At 39.0% G+C, this 21,315-nt stretch overlaps 1 protein-coding gene across 3 annotated transcripts in view; it reads right to left on the bottom strand.

Moving 5' to 3' along the window:
- eys (eyes shut homolog) overlaps window positions 1-21,315 on the bottom strand; it is a 188,816-nt gene that overhangs the window by 131,136 nt on the left and 36,365 nt on the right. For 2 of the 3 annotated variants that reach the window (XM_020092694.2, XM_020092703.2), the window contains 7 exons: window positions 16,998-17,854; window positions 16,296-16,412; window positions 12,406-12,596; window positions 11,517-11,644; window positions 9,719-9,833; window positions 7,245-7,404; window positions 2,804-2,908 (listed from right to left, as the gene is read on the bottom strand). In XM_020092694.2, coding sequence (XP_019948253.2) covers window positions 2,804-2,908; window positions 7,245-7,404; window positions 9,719-9,833; window positions 11,517-11,644; window positions 12,406-12,596; window positions 16,296-16,412; window positions 16,998-17,739 — 1,558 coding nt within the window. In that variant the 5' untranslated portion in view covers window positions 17,740-17,854. The remainder of the gene's footprint in view (window positions 1-2,803; window positions 2,909-7,244; window positions 7,405-9,718; window positions 9,834-11,516; window positions 11,645-12,405; window positions 12,597-16,295; window positions 16,413-16,997; window positions 17,855-21,315) is intronic. The other variant, XM_069538391.1, reaches the window with a different exon arrangement.

Raw genomic sequence — 21,315 nt, 5'->3', positions numbered from 1 at the left:
TACCTGATGTGACTAAGGTGCAAATCATTTCCACGGATGATGTAATGTCTTTAAGTTTTATTTTCATTGCGCAGCAAACGGCAATGAATCATCGTGATCCATTACGAGCGACCAGAAGTAAACGTCAAGTTACCTTGAATAAAATTGGGAATTTTTCTCTGGGTTTGAACATTGTGGGAAAGGTTTTGTATAAAGTAAATAATCAAGTTAACAGACATTATAATAAATATTTTTACATTTTATACCTTTAACTCACACACAAGCCAGTGCAAAAGGGTCCAGTGCTGACCCATGCTCTGAGCTGGTGTAACACAATCACTGGAGAGGCTTCTGGGGTGTCGTGGGTCTAATTCAACTTGACATCTGTGATACAAGGCTCCCACTCAATAACCCCATCAACATAGCCATCAGCCCACTCCCTCATTTCCACAACAATGCCCACAAAATCCAAAGGCCAAAGGGACAGTTACATCAGATCTGGTAGATAGGGGAACATTTTTAAAAATAGGGAAAAATGACATTTTTGTTGTATAAAGGTCATCTTCAAATAAAAAAGAAGTTTGGACTGACTTCAAGAAAGTGCTCTCAATTACATGTTTTCACCTGCTTGATAGATGTCTATTCCAAAGAATCAAAGTAGGATTACATTTCTTATCAGTTCTTTGTGTATTGTTATTCATAAGATTGTGAGTTTGAAGCTGCTGTTCTTGAAAAGAACTCAGTGTGGAAAACGACTTCCTCCAGTTTCCTCCCTGACTTCAAAGACATGCCAGTTAAGTGAACTGGAAACTGGAAATTCCCTGAAGGTATAACTTTGTTTTTCTGTCAGTGTGTTAGCCATGAGATAGACTGGCAACCTGTCCAAGGAATGACCCCATGTTTCACCCAATGCATGCTGGAAGAGCAGCCAGCCTCGCACAACACTGAACAAAACAAGTAGTACAGGAGATGGGTGTGTGTCTGTTGGTTGGTTGAAAGGTTGGTTAGATTGTCGGTCAGTTGGTTTGTTGTGTAGCAAAGCATCCACTAGCGTGCAGCTCAGAGTTGAGAGTTTCTGACAACACCAAACATGTTGACAGTGGAGGAGGCTGTGATAAATTACATCCTAATAAACAGTCACTTTGTTAATGGCAGGATGGTACAAATTACCAACTTCCAAATTCTCTCTTTAAAAAGGTTGTACCATTGTGGACATTTCTTCCTCGTGTCCTACGGCTGTCTTGCTGGAACTATTGGCTACACTGCCCTGTGATTTCCAATGGTACTTCTCTGTTATTTGTCTGGTTCATCCATATCAGTCAAGATTTCAGAAGACCTGCACAAATGTGAACAAAATGAGTGACAGAGGGCTCATCCCGTATCCAATGTTGAGCATACATCAGCCTCTAGAGAATATTAGAGGTGACACAATTCATGATTTGATGAAAGTACAATGCCCTCTCTCTGTCCCCTTAATTAGTAACTCAAATGTGCATCGCTTTCAGCGGCTGACGAAGCGCCTGTGTCATTAACACTAGTATTGTCCTTTCATGTATAATTGAAGTTAAGTGCACAAACACAATGTTTCATTACCGTCAATATTGCATTTACCTAAAGAGACAAATCATTTGCTGAAAAATAAAATCCCCTGGCCACTAAGATGCTCTGTCCATGGAGCCTTTGGTCTGAATGTGCTGTTAAACCTTTCCGTAAAGTGGGCAAGAGCAATTGCCAGAGACACTGAGCCATGCCAACAACCGAGAGCTCCCACAAGTGGTCCATCAGTTTACATTCACTGAATCTAAATTCAGACTCAGCCGGTGAGGCACAATAAGCAATTATGGGAAAATTATAATAATGGGAGTTTCACATTGTAATATTTGCACAATTTGGGTGCCATTATTGAGCTCTGGCAAAGAGCTTGGTGTTTTTCCTCAGCTGTCAATCACAGGCAAAGACTGTAAACTGATACTGTGAATAGTGTGACTTGTTGCATATATGCTGCACAATGGAGGCTTTTGACTTTTCATTCCAGGGCTTTTTTTAAACATGTTGGATATAAGTAAAACCTAGTTATACATATATTAATTAAATCAGAGGAAAGAAAAAAATATTGGGTACAAGTAAATATTATTTACATGAAAGTTTAAAGATATAACTAGACAATATGTTGCATATTTTGTTGACTTGTGTACTTAAACTACCCACAAAGTTTTTCAACAGAGTTCAAACCCAGAGATACACGCAATTATATTCGAGGTATCATCTACTTTTAATAGAGACTTATCAAATGACGTATGACGGAAGAAAATCACAGTGCTAGCCAGTTAGCCAGTCAACAGTTTTTTCCTTCCAATGTTTGTATTGATCACTTGTAATGGATCGTGATTATTAATTGCTGTTTGCAGCGTAATGTGAATAAAACTTTAACACATTACCTCGTCCTCGAACATGATTAGCGCCTGAGTCGTGTCAGGTAGATTTTTATTGGCCATAGTGGAGAACACAACAAATCCCATGATCTCAAGCTGCGTCATAATGTCATCAAATTATTTCTTTTTTTATTATTTTGATTAAGACACACCAAAGTTCTTTTACATTTAAATCATGCTGGCAGGATGTATCCCAGTCTGGGGACTCTGCTGGTAAAATGTAATCACTGTTAGTTTTCAGTGCAAAGGGTGATGGCTGGAAGAGCACTGGCTGAGGATCTTCGGCCACATTCACTTCACACGAGTTTAAAAGGACTGCACGACCGCCTGCTTTAACAGATACCACTTAAATGTTATTACAAAGCTCCAGTTTTGAACATAGTCCAACGTACCTGTTGGACACTGGCATTCGTAGTGTCCCATCGAGTCGGAGCATGTGCCGTTGTGTTGACAGGGGCTGGAGTCACACTCGTAGATCTCAGTCTCACACATTGTTCCTGAGAGGGGGGGAAAAAAACTGCTGCAATTAGTTGCATTTGAATTGCATCACGATCTTCAGACAGTAAAGCTCTTATGAGTCATAACATTGTACATATTTCATTACCTATGCATTGCATTGTTAAAACGCAACCAGAGTTGTTTGGGGGAAATACACTTATTTGCTTTCTTGTCGAGAGTTAGATGTCATCATGCAGCTCGTGTGTCAAATAGATTACTTTAGCTTTGAGTGCAGACTCTGGTGTAAAAGATGAAAAGAAATCTGTCTATCAACATTTGTAAAGTGAACTAATTGACATAAATCTGTATATATTCTCTTATTGATTCTGTTCAAATATAAATATTATTTCTATTTTCAATTTGTACATTTCCTTGTGTCTATAGTGCTTGTTTACTTATTTGGCACTTGTTTTTCTATTTTCTCTATTCGCTTTGTTGCTGATAAAGGATTATCTTATCTTGTCTACTCTATATTTTTTGGGTTAATCTACAACACAGGGGTTATGTGCCGGACTGCTCCTTTGTTGGGAGCACTGGCAAACAATTTCTTAATGGATACACGGGGCATAGGTATCTGATTTCATGTGCTTCCACTATTTATTCTGAGCTTTACATTTAGCATACAGGTATAAGCTGTATTTCTTCTGTAAATTATTCATCAAGAACATTCCATGAAGAGTTGCCTTTTCCCCCAAAACAAAAATGAGGCCGCAAACATTCTTTTACTAAGATGCTGAATGGAGGCGAGCCCCTGGGAAAGCAAACATGGACACCAGAGTCCTGTTTGAACTCACTTTCTTGAAAAAAAATAGACACTTAATAATGAGCTATGTCCTGTCTGAACAGAGCGAATGAGGTGGGGGATGCTTGATGGGAGACTGGTCTGGTGCTCAGCTGCCTCAGCAGCTGCTGGTTCTACCACTGCGGATGGGGGAGTGGGTGTCTTCGAGCGCAGGTTATTAATTTCAAATGTCCCATCATCAATAACAGAGCAGCAATGACACGTAGTGAAAGTCCCTTCTTGACAGCGGCAACCTCATGCTATAGCACAAACACTATGATTGATATCATCTGCACAGGAGCTGCTACAGGTCATTATATGCAAAACATGTCATCCCGCGCAGCAGCAAATTATACAAATTTGTTCTGCTAAAAAAGGAGAAATGCCTGTGCTCCTTCTTTATGGCTGTGAATAAAATCAATTATGTAGCACTGTAGTCTCTTTTTATGAAACTTTAATGATACAAAATATGGTGATTTAAGTTGCAAAATGTTTGTGTAGCAATGTCTGGAAAGTCTAGAAGAAAGGAAAACTAAATAACTATTTATCTTGAAGGGTCAATATGAATACATAAGATTATTTTTTATTCGGGCAACACACGTGTGGCTCTTGAGCACAATCAGTATTTACCCACTGGTTACTTTAGGCCAGGGGATGCTAATTTTCCAGAAAAACACTTAACTTGTATTCCATAAAGCAGTGTACTGTATACACAGCCCACACATGTTAAACCATGTGCCCAATTAAAAGCTAATGAGAGTGTGTATAAATGAGACCAGCCTCACATACGCCAAGAGTTTGTTGTTCCATGAAAAATAAAGGGTAACACTTTAGTTTAGGGAACACAATGTTAGCCACTAATACATGAGTAATAAGTGTATGTGTTAATGATCAATAAGATCTGCATTAAGCATCATTACATATGTATTAGGTATTTATTCAACAATTTCTTATTCTTACTGAATAGGTCATGTATTCTTGACAAACCCTTTAAAAGCAGCTAGTTAGTCTTGAGGTTAAGTTGCTGATATATAGTATGGATCAAAGTAGACTCCTAATACATTGTCGCAATATGTTGCTACTCTGTCTCAATTGGTAGTATATTATACACTGTATAAGACAGTGTATAAGGAGTCTATAGCCTCTTTATTTTGACCCATACTAAATACTAATAACTTACGATCATGGCCAACTAGTGGCCTTCTAAGGATTTACCAAGAATAAACCAGTTGTTAAGCAAAAATAAGAATGTGTTCAATTAAGACCTAATACATGTATGCAGATGCTTAATAAAAACCTTACTAAGCACTAATAGATATCCTTATTAGTTATGTATTAATGACTAATATTGTGTTCCCTAAACTAAAGTGTTACCAAATAAAGTCTTCCAAAATGAAACCCAAATGCCAGTGCTTGGGTAATGTAACCTGAGTTATGATCCATAGAGTACTGTGGGGTTTCCAGGCAAAGCTTGAAATTAAATTGGCCTTTCCACGCTGCATGGCTCGAAAATTCCAAAACAAAAATCCCAAGATGCCAGAATATGATGAATTCTATCAGTCACTAAGACCTGCCAAGGTGCAAGAGACAATTTTCCATTACTGAAGTGGCAACAGATTTCAGCTTTGAACAGAGGGAAAAAATCTTATTCTCTATCTAAGGGCTTATCTGACTGACAGGTGAGTGTGTCAGGACTTAAGGGGAGATGGGGAAATACACTACAGTGCACTGGGGAAGGAAAGAAATACATATTCACTAGTTCTTTAAGCAATAAAATGAGAATAACGCTTTGTTGCACCATCACAATTGTTCTGAAGCAACAATATTAAGCCTGGATCAGCATTGCTGAAAAATCTAAAACAAGGAATGAAACCAAATTTATAAAATGAGAGAACAATCAAACAATATCAATGTAAACTATCAATGACACATTTAAGAAAATCACATGTGGATTTGAAAATCCATTCAGGAATGGCACATTAAAAGTATTTTCTTTCTCTTAAATTTTATATTATATAACAACCCCTTTAGTTTTGGAATTGTTTTGTTGTTATCACTGATATTTTAACAAGTTTCAGCCATGTTCTGAGCTGGCAGCTAATTAGGAAGCCGTTCGCTTGGAGTAAATGCAATCAACAGCAGGCCTTCGAAATGTCAAGCAGGCGAGGCTACTGGTAAATAAGGTTCAAAGATAAAAAAATAAGGCTTCATCTAGAGAACTGGCCTTTTGCTTAAAATCTGGCCTGTAATTGTCATCGTCACTTCAAACACTTCCTGTTACATAATTAACTATGGATGCTACTTTTTCTGTTTTTCTCTTTGGAGTTTAAAAGTCAAATGGAATTTGCCTCTAGGCTGCATCAAACACTTTCTTGAGGTGCGTGTGCAGTCATTAAGAACTACTGCAAACACTACTGCTAGTAACAAATATATCAATCTGGAGTTTGTTTTTTTTATCCTCATGTCCACCGCCACCTCTCTGTGTGGTCGAAGGTCAGTTATGGAGCAGGAGCCCTTGAGTCAGCTGTGATTAAGTCTTTGGGAACATTAATCACAGCAGATGCTCGCAGACATGGCAGCTTGAACCTAAACCTGACGATTAAAGAGTGGCCTCCCCTCTTACTATGTCGACCTGCTGACCCATGAGCTATGAAGATACAGCGTCAGAGGTCAGCGAATGAACCCTAGTGTGACGCCCTCTCCCTGAACAAACATGCTCTTCAACGTGGAAGGCTACTTGCAGATAGGTGGATGTTAGCAAAAACTTGCCCAGGAAATTAAATGTTAAGTAAAAACATAAAGAAATGTTGATGATATGACAACACCAGTGAATTAACAGATAATCTGATGCATTCGAACAAATGTCTGTGTTGTATGTAGGCTATATGCTCAGTAAGGTGTTTCTTAAATAACAAGGTCACAGTACAGATTGTATTTACTTTGCTGATCTTTTTTTATGACATCAATTTTTAATGGACACCTACGAGCCAATCAGAAACCAGTGTTTTTTGGGGACCAAAGTAAAAGTGTATTTATTCTAGCAGATACAAATTATGCACGTTTGATGGAAAACATGAGCATCTCAAGACCTGTTCCAAGATTTTAAGCAATATTTTATGCTATCTGCCCTAACACACCAACAAAAGGCAAAATAGAAACATTTATTATTTATGGATATACTCTCAGCATGAGAGCTCTGTGTGTCAAATGTCTTGGATGCAGAGTGCACATTCACTGTCTTAAAGGAGTAAAATATTCAGAGGACGACTGCTCTCGCTACCTGTCTGCTTCACATCCCTGCAATGCATCCTGCATACAATGCATTTACACGATGTTTACATAAAAACTAAGTCTGTAAATGTCAAAACAGAAGTGAAAAGTCTGCCAATAGCATTTAACTGTCAAGCCATGTCAGATTTTTCTCAAACATTCATCAGTCATTCAACCAAACCTGCCAACAAGGGTTTGTGTGAATCGATCGGTACACCCTGCCAACGAGCACACAGACAGACGTATGGAAAGAAGGGAAAAAAAACAAAGAAAAGTTATCTTACCTGTGAAGCCAGGGGGGCATCTGCAGGTGTACTCTGGTGGAGATGATGGCTGACTTGTTGTAATGCATGTGGCTCCATTCAAACAGCTCTTTGGTTGCATCAGACAGGCATCGCCTACATACTGACAAAACTCCCCAATCCATCCTGGGGCACAAACGCACTGCAGGAAAACAGCAATATTCCAGTGATATTATAAATATCATCATGTATAAGAGAAGTGTATTACAGCAGCCTGTATGTTTTTATTGTCCTAGCTCTCACCTAGCACATTGGATTTCAAATTGAACAATAACTGTGTTGTTGACATTCAGTTTTCAGGGTGTTTGTTGGTATTGCCTCCACAGTGTAGGGAGCATATCCCTTTCTAGCCTCGGGAGCGAAGATAAAAATGACAACAATATGCACAGTTCATCTGATCTGGCTGCAAAAGTCCTGAAATAAAAGGGTCGGTTAAACCACACTTCAAATGTCCTTACATTCTCTCCAACACCCACAGATCCACCTGGGTCTTAAATTAATTTGCTCGGGTTCTGAGGTATTCTCCTCTCGGATCATCTGCAACTAACTCAAAGTGATGGAGACAAATGGCATCTGTGATAGTAACAGCATTAAACAATAAAATGACTAACAATACCTAATAAAATACCTAATTTGATCATGCCATGAAGCAGCATGGGATCATGGGAATTGTTGTTTTCGTATGGCATTGAATAATCTTGATCCATTGGAAGGAAAAACACTGGGCTGGCAAACTCGCCAGAATAAAATTGGGGATTTAGACATTTTATCTTTAAAACTACACTCAGCAGCACATGTGATGTCAAGAAAGTGTGTCCCCTTAGATCTGTATTATTCTGTTTATCGTTTCTGTAAAAAGAAAAAATGTTTTGAAATAATTTCTAAAAGCTGAGATCATCACACATAAAATGATATTATCGTGAAGGTAATAGTCTCATCGATCGATATAATAAAAAACACAACATAAATCCAGACGTAGAGTATCTGCATGGCTCGATACGTTTCATTATGGGTATTGGAGGTGAGATTTTTTTTCAGATTTGGGTGAACTGACCCTTTTAAGCTAAAACTGATTCATTAACCCCAGTCTTTTTTTTTTATTTCAAATCCAATGTGCTGGACTGCTCGGTGTATCGACCAATAAAATCAGCTTAATGTGATCTCTAGTGTTATTCCTCCTCATGACAAGGGGCAAGCTGTCCTTAAACGAACCACCTAATGGTTTTCTTACTCAAAGTAAAGTCTCATCAAACTATAAATAAAAATAAAAGAATAAAAAGGAAATGGCCAATTGGAAAAGAGCAACACTCTCTGATTACGAGTGACCCTTGTTGGAGGCACATCAACATGAAGCATCTGAAAGTGGATTTGAGATTCACAACACGCTAATGGAATAAGATTGATGGAGAATAATTAGGAGCTATGGGGCATTACGGAGCAGTCTCAGGTGTTGTAAAAAAATAATAGACTTTTGAGGAGAGTGAGCAATAGAGAGGCAAATTAGACCAGAACCTGTACGTCTGAGCAAAGAGTCCACTCACAATGATTAATGAGTTAGAATTGGATTACAGCTGCGTGTTGACATAGTCTAACACTGATGTGTGTTTTCCTTCATTTAAGAAGAATGTATAAATGAATGATAGTTTTCCCTAGTATGGAACATCAGAGACTAAAGGGCTAATGCGATTAAATACAACAGCATATTTGATATTAAAACCCAGGGGTGATCCCCTTATCTATTTACACTCAAATGTTTCTAATGGGAAGTTCATAGTAGCCCACAGGCATCTGTAAAATCCTCAACATTAAAAAGAGACAATGAAACTGAGTCTCTACAAAACTATTACAACATTAATATAGATTACACTTTTTATAAATATATCATATAATGTATTATGTATGTAGAACATTTCTTAATGTTACAAATGGCTTTACAATGAACAACCAATGAGAATAAAACAATGGGTTGTTTCATTACATAAATAGGATGATGAAAATTGAACAATACAATTGATAGATTTATACAGTATATTAAATGTGAAAAAAGAGATGGTTAAATGTAAGTTTTTACAAATATTACATGTTGACTTTTAAAACATTAAATTTATGTTGTGATCATAATATGTAACTCAGGAAAGGAAAAAGTATCATACACAATATTTCACACACAAATGCACTAATTCTTGTATAGCAAACAATCAAATTCAATACTAAAGAATGAAGACTGGACTATTGTCGGTTTTCTTTTTTTATTCATGAGTCAATTTATAACCTTTAGTTTTTGCAGTTTTTTCTACTTACACAAAAGATGTATTGCATGTGCCGTGTGGATCATAGCTCTGCCTCTGAATGTGTTCACCTCCTGCTCATTCCCTGACCCCCATTAAGGTGCCGAGTGAGTCATATTTTGTGGGCTTCAGAGTATTTCATTAAGACTGAAACATCGAATTACTTACCTGATATCCGCCAATTACACTCAAGCACAATCCCTCATTTAGGCAGTTGATATTGAGCAGCCCGCAGTAGTCAATTATTTCGTCACAATTTTTCCCAGAAAATCCTCTCAGGCATCTGTTGGGAGGAGGTTGGTGTCATTAAAATCAATTCCCCCGCAGCACTGAGCGCTAACAAGACATATTTTCTTTTTCTTTTACAAGCTACACGGGGGTTATAATTTAGTTTTCTACTTGACCTGTTTGTGATACGGACCTGGGAGAGGCAGGGTGCACAAATTAGACCTCCAAATGCCAAATGGGTCGAGTTAGAATATCAAGACAAATTAAGGTCCATTACAAACCATAGATTATACTTCCCTACAAATGTGAAAATCACTCTTTATTTCACTAATGCCTAATACAGAAAATAAGCCCTTCAATTAATTATCTACCCAAATCATTTTTCTGGCTCTCAAGTTCTTATCATTTAAAAGTTTGTGCAGGGGTTCAAAATGAGAAAAAAAGAAAAAGGCAAAAAAGCAGTTTGAGTTGAGGCTGTATTCCATATTATTTAGTTCTATGGAAAACACCCAATTTTATGTGCTGATATAAAACTCATCAGTCTTGTAATCTGGTACAGTTTATAACTGGATTTAAAAGACATTGAATGTAAAGCAGAGATATAAAACATGGCGCCTAATAAATGAGAAGAAGACCCACAAACATGTTCATAAAATCAGTTGAGTGAGTCAACAACTACATTTGTGTCGGGTCTGTTAGAAAGCTGTTTGACAGTAATGCCTAATAATTATATAACTACGTAATTTCAAGTTTTTTCTTCTTCATTATAAAGCAGCACTTTGAAATGAGCATGAGTGTCTTCTTGCCAGCTAGTCCCACATACAAACCTACATACTGAGCTACAATTTAAATTTAATTTAGAAATTTCTGAGCTAGTGTAGTTTTAGCAAAATGTACCCAAAGGGGAGCAACTATTGTATATTTCTGTGACTATTTCATGATGTAGATGAATACATTAATAGAGTGCATATTTGGTATTTCAGCTTCAGTATTGCAAATGCAAGATTAAAGGTACAGTATGTAGAATTTAGTGACATCTAGTGGTGAAGTTGCATATTGCAGCTGACTACCCCTCATCTCACCCTCCCCTTCCAAACATGACAGAGAACCTTCAGTTGTCATAAAAAATCAAAAGGTGTTTAGTTTGTCCAGTCTGGGCTACTGTAAAAAAAACATGGTGGCCTCCATATAGAGGATCCGCTCCCGATGTAAATATAAAGTATTTAAATATAAAGGGCTAATTATAGGGTAAAGAAAACAACAATTCATAAAATTTAGATGAGATGAAAAATTCACTAGGATTATTGTATATTCAATCTCTGCCAATACATCCCTTTCACCTAAATCTTGCACACTGAACCTTTAAGTCGAAACAGTGCATGGTAGCAAGTCCCCCAATGTAACAGTGTGGCTGAGTGATGTTTATAATAATGTATAATGGGGGAGTCTGGCCCAGATGAAGTTACATCATGCTTATGATTCACACACAATACAATTTATATTAAAAATACTACAGTTATTAATACAGAATTGCCAGCCAACAAAGCAGCTGGAGTTTGAAAGGTATGTATTCAAGCTTTTGAGTACATTTGAAATCCTAATCACATTAAAGGTGGAAAAAGAAGAAAAGAACCACCTCTATTCACTCGCCGTGGACTACACATTCACAAGACCTCTCAATCATCTAGAAAGTGACCTATGAGAGTGGCCTCTATTAGGTCCTTTATGTGTTTTTCACCTGCAGACATAACGACTTCCCCTGGACACGCAGGTGGCATTGTTGAGACACGGCGACGGGCTGCATGGGTTCTGCTGCCTCTTGCACGCTGCGTCCACATTACCATCTGCACACACACATTCAGAGGCCTGCACGCAGAGGCAGAAACAAACAAGGTCACCTGTCAGCCCAGGAAAACAGGGTCAGATTACACACACACAGGATTTATTATCAATAAGCATTATTTGTTGCTAATATCTACAATAAAATATACATATATGAGTTAGATACCCAGGCGAATAAATGTTAATGTCCATGTACTTCAAAATGTCAAAAAGGATTTGAATTTCAAATTTGTGGATAAATATTTATGTTAAGCAGCAGCAATAGACATGAGACTGCAATAGACAGCAAGAGACATTATTTTTGATGAATGTGCCTTTAAGTATGCCGGACTCCATTCTTAGGCGGGTTGTGATAATGTGTAGAGCACTCGCTTTAACTGTAATGAACAAAACAAAGGTCACGGCAAGGCAATTAGACCATTACTGCATTTTCTCCGGTGTATCCTCTAGAATGTTGGGACCTACTCCCGCCTCTGCCGAATGCATCACCACAATAACGTTTCCAGAGGAAGGTGAAAATTGCAGCAGGCATCCAATTACAAATGCTTTTGAAGAGAGCCATTTCAAACTGGCACTTAAATATGCACTGGGACATTCAATCAAATTGCTAGAGGAGGCAAGCACTCTTTCCCCGAGCTCATCTTCAGGAGGAAATATTAATTGCCACTGCAGCCAACAGAATGAAGCAATTTTATCTCATTTTAAGAAACTATATTAATTTCCATGTGCCATTTCTTGTTTATGTCCCTCTAGATAAAAACAAATACAGGAAATTGAGTCCTCACACGCTCCCCTGCAGCGCAAATGTGCTCCTCCTGACAGGCGTTTGACATGCAATTCAAGTCGGCCCCGGAGTCGCAGTAGAGGCCCCAGAATCCTTCTGGACAACGGCACACAAACCCTTCGGGGCTCTCCTCACACAGGCCGCCGTTTCTGCATGGATTTGGATGACAGGTCCTCGTCTCACAAGGTGGGCCTGGACGACAAGACAATGCAGCACTTTTCATCAGATTGCGTTAAATGGGTTTTACTTACACAAGCTATGGTGTGCACGAGCTGCCAATCACCTGTTGACAGAACCTGCTGAAAGCCATCACAACCACACAAGTGGCTGAAATGGAAAGTGACGTTGGACATGTATGGAAAAGCTTCAAAGTCTGAAAAGAAATGAGTGACGTGACTTATAATCCGTGGAGGACGGGGTGATTGACGTGTTGTATTAATAATTACACAGGACAGAGGCGTGTGCCATCCCCCGTCATTATGCAAGTGTACAATTTAAGCAAATACTCTTTCCATCAAATTAAAGGCAACTGTACATGCAATGTCATTACTGTCAGAAATTTTTAGATACCATCACATCAAGAGCAAACCAAATTATTTAATAATTAAAAGATGGAGCTAATTATTCGGACCCTTACATTAGGATTCCAGAGAGAATGACCATGGACCCACTTGTCGCTCCGACTGAGCTCCGGAGATCCTGTGTGGCCATGGGAGAAACTTCCAGCAGAACAACCAACTCTGAGGTTCCTGTTTGAACTGTTTAAATTTGATTTCAGCAAGCCAGAGAATATTGTTTCTCACAGTCTGAGAGTCCTTTAGATGTTTCTCCACATTACTCGGTTCAAACTAGGGCTGCGCAATACGACTTCAAATCAAGATCATAATTATTTCTAACTTTTACCTCTGAAATGATAAAAAAGTTATATATATATATATATATATATAATTATTTTAATGCTATATAAACGATTTTCATGGAGGATTTTCACTGAACTGTATTAAGCATTATACAAAAATAAAGTAATTCTAAATTAAGCTGTCGCCAGTAGTTTTCTAAACCCTGCAGTAGCACAATACCAGCAGCTTATCCAGAGAACGAGTAACGCTGCAGTGACATTGTATGCAAAGGATAAAATTAGACCAAATTCACTGCAGGTTCAAGGTGAATAAAATTTGATGTTATTCCCTGGTGAGGGTTTTCATTTTTTTTTGTGTTCTTCACAAGGTGCCTACACATTTATCTTTCCGGTGACTCTTTCTTTGCATATTTTCTTTAATCCCCCTGCTGATACCAGTGCTCATGTCCCAGAGGCTCCCCATAGCCTCCTCTGTGGGCATCAATCTTACTATATGCAACTTCAGGGCTTGCTTTTGCCTCAGCTCATTTTCCACCAGAAATTGACTTTTCATAACTGGTCCAGTAAAAGTTGCATCAATACAAACTAATATTTTTTTTTTAGAGGAAAAGCTCCATCTGCCATGTATATTTATGACAGATAATGACTGTAGCACTTTCTGCACTCAAGAGAAAATTTCCTAATGTGTAATCATTTTGGTTTAGGTCATGCTGCAATATTTCAGTTTTTATGATCATTCATATTTGTGGAGGCATTTATCTCTTACCCAAGATCTCCATCTCCAACACCCACATTATTGCAGTGATTATGAACTACAGCAATCTAATATACATAAGGACACAACATTGTGTCAGTACATAATTAAACAGCTGCATATATAGAGTCCAAATTAAACTTAAAAAATGGATATAACCACCAACAAGATTGCAAAACCAATTAACACCTTATACCAAATGGAAATGGCCCCATAAAGATGGTAATACTTGGCAACAAATACCCGAGAGGTACCGCAGAGGCGAGTCAAATCAAAAGAAAATCTCATTTGAAACGTCCCATGAGTTTGGCTCATTATTCTGTGCGCATAGACTTTGGCCTATGAGGGCAGCCAGCGCTGGAGCAGCCACTAACTTCCAGTTGATTAATGAGGCGACTGCAGCAGGGAGGTGGAGGAAGCACAAGCTCCACAGAACTCCCAAGAAGCTGTTGGGACAGGAGGACACCATGACTGTGCGAAAGCACCCAGCAGAGTCCGCTTACTTAAGAGAGCGGCAGCAATTACAGCAAATTAGATAAAAGCTGCTGAGGCAGAGGCTGCATTTAATTTACCGATTTGTATTTTGATGTGAATTGTACAAGTTATCCATCTCAAACTGCACAGGCACTGATTTTGTTTTACATTGCCCACTGTTTTATTTCTTTTTATCAAAGGTCATGTTAGTGGTTCAGTCATTACTTTCTGTATTTAATGGGTCAGCTTGCCTTAAAGGTCATTTCATTTTATTCGAAGATGCTGTATGTTTTATCAGTTAAACCAATACAATTCTAAAAGGGAATATATATGTTTTGGGCATATTTTGGGTCCATAAATCTAATTTAAAGCATAAAACTTAAATTTTTGCATATTCATTCAGACAAAAATAAGGGGAAAAAAGTTCATATGAGTACTTTTAAGTTCTTAAAAGCATACTCGCTGGTAGTTCAATGTAAATCAACACACATGAACTCTGATTATCATCTTCCTTAAAATCAGCATCAGCCACCCCCCAAAAAAGCATATTGGTTGGGTTCGAGATAAAAGCAAAGCGATATTATCCTTTTCTAAGATTCAGAATTTTATCTTCTCATTTAAATTGTAAATACGTTCTGTGAAGTGTCTATTACTACCCTTCCTTCACTCCCGATGCTCTTCTCCTGTATGGCCTTAATCTGCTCTTATAAGAATGGATGCCAGACAGCACTGGAAGTAACCTTGAAACTCACATCTCCAAAATAATAAGCTGAAAGCACGGGCTGGACCGGAAGAGGCAAAGCTTTGACACTTCAAGAATGCTGCCAGGACAAAATGTGCTCCAAACAACACAATGAATCAGTGTGAGGAGCCACCTGGAGCTCTTACTCCCAAAAAGGTTCATCGCAGGCTTGTTTTCACAGCAGACGCTCAGATCCAGGGCAGCCCGAGGAGTACCCAGGTCTTGTAACCCATTTGTGCGTGATACTCATTAACCTAACTGTACGTTGCGGAGACTCATTACCTAAATATTGGGTGAAGCGATAATGTCTCATTAACAAGCTCACCACTAGTGCCAGTGCTCGTACGTGCAGCCTTCAGTAATTTGTCTGAAGCACAGAGGAGGGAACAGAATGTGGCTGCCAAAGGAAAATATGTCATGAAGGTGTTGCTACCTGAAGAAACCGTAAAAACCATCAGCATAACACAATAGATAACACAATAGATTTGTAGAAATTAGAAATAATCGAATGATAAACAGAACTTATGATAAACTTAAAGAAGTGTTTGTTTTCGCCATGCTTGTATGTTTGTCTACTGGGCTCACATCGTCCAGTATCAAAGTTCTGATTTTATAAGCTCCGTAGAAACAATAAACAATAAATTACAATTTAATTGATTGCCGTAAAACCCTTTTTTTTTTATCAACTGTGTCATGCTCAGTTAGCCAGCAGTTAGGCCCCGGTTTTTAATGGCCACAAGTCACTGCTCGTAACATGTGGTATTTGATTTGAAGTGGCTGCTTCATATATTATGATGACAGTATAACATCAAGCGGAATCGGGTTTAAAGCCCACAAAGAAAATGCTGATCTTCTCGTGATAAATGTCTTTTGTAGTTTTCATCTTCGACCCTTGTTGAGACCATTGCCCCCTCCCCCAAGCGAATTAACTGGTTCTACATTTGGATTCAACAAAATCTCTTTCACTGCCTTTTGGTTATTCAGAACGAGGTAAAATAAGTTGTGAGTGACAGACGATCAATTCATAATCCAGCAACAACCTGCTGAATGAGAGCTACTTACCTAAAACTCCTGGGTCACAGATGCATTTGAAGGACGTTGCGGACACTTGAACACATCGGCCACTTTCACAGATTCTGTCACAGTTTTCTCTCCCGACCACTTCGGAGCAGTTAACGCCTAAAACAGTTTGACCATCAACACATAAACACAGAAAGAAAAGCTATTGGGAGTTTGTATGCAGGCGCAGAACTCCGGTGCTATTTATTTGAATTCCTAATTGAAGAAACGAAAATTAAATTACTGCTGTGGATAATACTGCTGCGGAGAGAGTACGTGTCGGCAGGAAAGAGATTAAGGAAGGAGTCATTTGGATTGCAAGCTGTTTTAATATTAATTGTGTTTGTGTTACGTGTGAGTGTAGGGGCTTTTGCTGAATAACATTAACTTTATGTGTCCGATAAATATATAATTAAGACGGCAGCTTGATTAAGTTTGAAAGTGGAAACAGACAACTTTTCAACTCCCCCCGCCCACGAGAGTAAAACTGTGAAGAAGCATCAATCAGAGTATAAAAAATACATGATGGGTTTCCCCAGAGAAGGACTTGCAGATGTAACTCACTGCATCAAGTTACTACTAATTCAAAGTGATAGCACAACAAAAGTAAAAATCAATGAGGTGTTGTAAAAGTATTTGATCTGGTTCTAATTGAAATAAGTTATAAGAGCTCCACAAAGCGGATGAGTGGGTTTGTGTCCTTACCTGTAAAATGTGGAGGACACAGACATTTATATGTTCGGTGATTTGGATCTGAGGAACCATTGCTCAAGCAGACGCCTTTGTTTCTGCAAGGGTTATCCAAGCACGCGTCAAACTTTTCACAGAACCTCCCGGAATAGTGTTGGTGGCACTGACAGTGGTATGCACCTTCCCAGAGGTCCGTTTGACAAATGCCGTTCCCCGAACAAAGTCGCAGCAGAGGAGAAGCCTGACAAAGCTGCGTTTTAACAGACACGTTGAGCCTCAAGCCAAGACTGCACAGCTGCGCGTCTCCCTCGTGCACCGCGATGAAGTAATGGCGGCCGGGGACAAGCCACCTGGCCTCCACTTGCAGACTTTCATTTATGTTGTGGGGGAAAAGGAACTGATCCTCATTCGGTCCGTTTGTGGAGCAAGTTTCAAAGTTGCGTTTGGAAACGTTGAGGAGTCTGAAGCCGTACGACTTGAGCGATTCATCGGCGGACATCAGCAGTTTGTCCCCGTGCTGCAGCTGAAGTGGACATATCTGTGGGAAGCTGAGCAGGGGCTCACTCGGGTCGTATCTCCCCTGAGAGTCCCAACACTCAGACATGTTTCTGCAGATGTTTCCTATGAGGGTCCAGTTCATCTGGACGGTTTGTTGCTTAAGGTGCCATTTAAGTGAAACTTGGTTGCAAACTGCTCGGCAGTGGATGACGCGGACAGCGACAAAGATGGCGACCAGGCGCAGCAGTGACGTTCCCATGTTCTTTTGTTCTCTTTGTAATTTAATCCAAACCAATCGAGAACTTTCAAAGCCTCTTGTGTCATCTGCTGATTTGGTTCATGAGATGTTTTTCCACACAGTCCAACATGAACACCTGAGGAAAACAAATGTGTTGATTAGTGATTTGCAAACTAAAGTTTATTTCTAACATCTACGTTTTTCTAATTCCAGAAATATCGAGCAAACCGTTCATCTTATCAAATTCACACTTGTATTGTTGATGGTCCAAGACAGTGCAGAGTCAAATTTGGAGCGATTTGGAAGAGATACATTAAATATAAATACAATTTAAATTAACAGGTAATTGGTCCTCTGTAGTTGGGGAGGGGCAGTGTGTTAACTATCAGTATGCGGACCAAGTAAAAAATGTTTTCTACGCCCTCGGAAAAACTACAGCAGTAGTCGGCAAATGGAGACCTGCAGTCAATAATATGAGCCCGGCCAGATCATTTAGATAGTTGTAATGAGTGAACCTGGGTCTGAATATGGGTCTGCAATGTTTGAAAAAATAAGTAAATTATACAAATTCATACATAAATAAGCCACACAACTGAACACTAAAAAACATTGACAATAAAATCGGTGCAAAAAAAAATTTAATCCAATAGACAGTAGCTCACATTCACAGTTTCATAAAGAAATCTGCAACCAACTTCACCACAGGCGAAGCAAACAGCCCATTCCAAAGAGTTTAATATTTAGAACGGCCCCTGCACTCGTTTTCACAACGTGATTAAACAGCACAACGGCAGATACAGAGCCCACACTGCTGTTATATGCAGATTTGGCTTCGCTGTAACACAGACTTGTGGCTCCAGCACGTCTTGCAGAGCTTTCATAATCACGTGCAGGGCTGCTGACCACCGAGTGTGTCACAGCAGCCGGGGCCTCCCTGAGGTTCCTACAGAGTGACAATGTCAGATAAAATATTCTCTCTCCCCTGCCCTGCCTGATACCTCAGTGTCAGGCAGAGAGATGAGTTGAAGCAGACAGTGTTGTCTCTCTCTCTCTCTCTCTCTCTCTCTCTCTCTCTCTCTCTCCCTCAGGCCCTTTTCATACGTGTGCCCGAGATAAAAACAACAAAGTAGAGAAGCCCCGCAAGAGAAAAACTCTGCTTCTTGATCAGCACACAAGGGCCCATATGAATAACTGCAGGGTGATAAGCAATAAAACGCTGAATATGGAACACCAATAACAATAGAAGGGGGAGTGATAAAGTGAATGGGATTGCGAGTATTGTCACAGGGGCTGTGTGGGCACCCAAAAGACCTAATTTATGTGAGATGAGGTTGACTATTGTGTTTCACAGCACAAATTTGGGAGCTGTCACCAATATTTGGAAAGGAAAACATTTTTTTTATTAAAATTCCACAGGAAAAAATGTGTAATTGTTTGTACATTTATATTTTTGGCAGGGTATTTACGGTTTGCTGCAGTGCAAGAACAAATAGCCCAAACAATTTATCTATTTTTCATTCAAGGCTGCTGTAATCAATATTTTCATTTTGACAATGACTTAAATGGCATCGTCTAATGTGAAATAAGTCTCTCGTAATGACAAACCTGTCAAGAGAATTATCCCCCTCAGCTTTGCACAGCGTTTTAATGCTTCCCGTTTTCATAGCCCCCAACTTTACTGGTTTAGTTTGCTGCCAGCTTTCTCATCACACAGGCAGTGGTATTCAATGAAAAACTCACTGTAAACAAGCTGCTCCATCCCAGACAGACAACAGGGATACTCTGATTATACAAGGTCATATTACAGACGGAGACCAGAAACAGTGTCATCTGCTACTTTTTGGGGTTTTCAGAAGCGCTGCTTTGTAGAATTAGAAAATAGAAAAAGCAGCAGTTTGTTAATCTACTTGTTCATTTATTATATCAACTCTCTGCAGTTTTGTCAATCAAATGTAACAAATGTCCCTGAGACATTTTCCATGAATGTTGATGAAAAGGATCAGTTTAGGGGACTGATATTTATGAGTGGTTACAATTCAATGCAGGTCCACATAAAAATCTGGATCTAGTGATTTTAACTGTGGTTCTCGTTGGGCCTTGGCAGAGGTACCACACATTACTGAGTGTACACAGAAATCAGAAAATGACCCCTATAGGATCATCTATAGCCTCTGTATTTAAATTCCATATTTCACAGACCATTTCTTCAGATTCTTTCCTTTGTAACCCTGTCACCCAGCAGACTTAATAATAGGTTGTATGCTAGCAGATTAGTTCAGCAGTTGTTGTGGTAGATCCTTGTTTTTCAGGTCGTAGTGATCCATCGAGAGTCCTTGAGACACAATGACAAATCAACTACCTGGTGTACACACTATAGTGCAGCATTTACCAGCAAGAACTCATGATATGTTCCCCAGGAGTAGGTGGAGACCATAAACACAGTTAGATTCAATAGTTCTGGTCTCTTACATGTGCACAAACACAACAGCAAATGAATACTAATGTTGCTCCATGTCCGCTGAATGTGTAAGTGAGCAGACAATGTGCAAACTTGTTCATCATCATATGCAGGTAAATGTGTGTTTGCAACTTAATTACTTCACACATTCAACCGAGAAAAACGATTTCTGTGGATAATGCTCAATCAGTGTCCTGCAATAACAATGAGTGACAGGTTGACAACATAAAACTGACACAGAGACAATATCATAACATCTCAAACACATAAATACAACTGCTGTGAATCATATAAAAGACTAGAATGGCACTCAGGAGAGCAAATACCCCTGCTAAGGGCCCTATCTCACAGTGATAAAAAAAAATCCTAGATCCACCCTGTATGTCTGGATTTGCGGCAAAATTTATTACTGTGCAGTGTCAGATAAAAGCCAACACCCCCATGAAACCACACCTAAATCTGCTAGATATCACTCAGCTTAACGTGCATGATTTTTTTTTTTTTCAACAAATACATGAATTATTGCCTTGGAAAGTGCTGACAACGTCAGAAAATGCCCCATCTTAGAATGTTTTAAAAAAAAGAGAGCGTAATAATAAAAAAAAAAAATGGCCCATGGACCAGCCCTCCACCAAGTTTTATGGAAATCCTTTGCATAATTGTTTTGTAATCCTGTTCACAAACAAACGGACAGGGGCAAAAACATAAGCTCCTTGGTGGAGGTAATAACGTTCATAAAACCAAAAGCCGATATATAAGCAGTCAAATCGATGCAAATATGCATGAAAAAAGTAAAACTACCACAATTAAAGATCAGAGCCAGTTCTGCAGGTATGGGCAGCAACAGATTTATATACATTACCAGTAATAAACTTTAGGCAGGAGATCAGGACTCAATGCTCCTTGTTGAGAAATGTGACACTATTACGGGCATAATATTACAACGTGCTGATTTTCAACCAACCGTAAATTGACCTTGGTCACTGCACAGCAATCTAGTATCTCGAAAGTTGGAGTAAAGAGGAAGCTGGAATAAAGGGAAAACCCTCTTATATCACAATGCATATGACAGCAAACTGGCAGCAGCATAGCGGATTAATAGTTTGATTTTGTGGCCAGGAAAAAAAAGAAATGCAGCA

Source organism: Paralichthys olivaceus, chromosome 14 (assembly GCF_024713975.1).
Source record: "Paralichthys olivaceus isolate ysfri-2021 chromosome 14, ASM2471397v2, whole genome shotgun sequence".
Lineage (NCBI taxonomy): Eukaryota > Metazoa > Chordata > Actinopteri > Pleuronectiformes > Paralichthyidae > Paralichthys > Paralichthys olivaceus.
The sequence above is the reverse complement of the archived record's forward strand: the minus strand, read 5'-3'. Positions and strand labels throughout refer to the sequence as shown.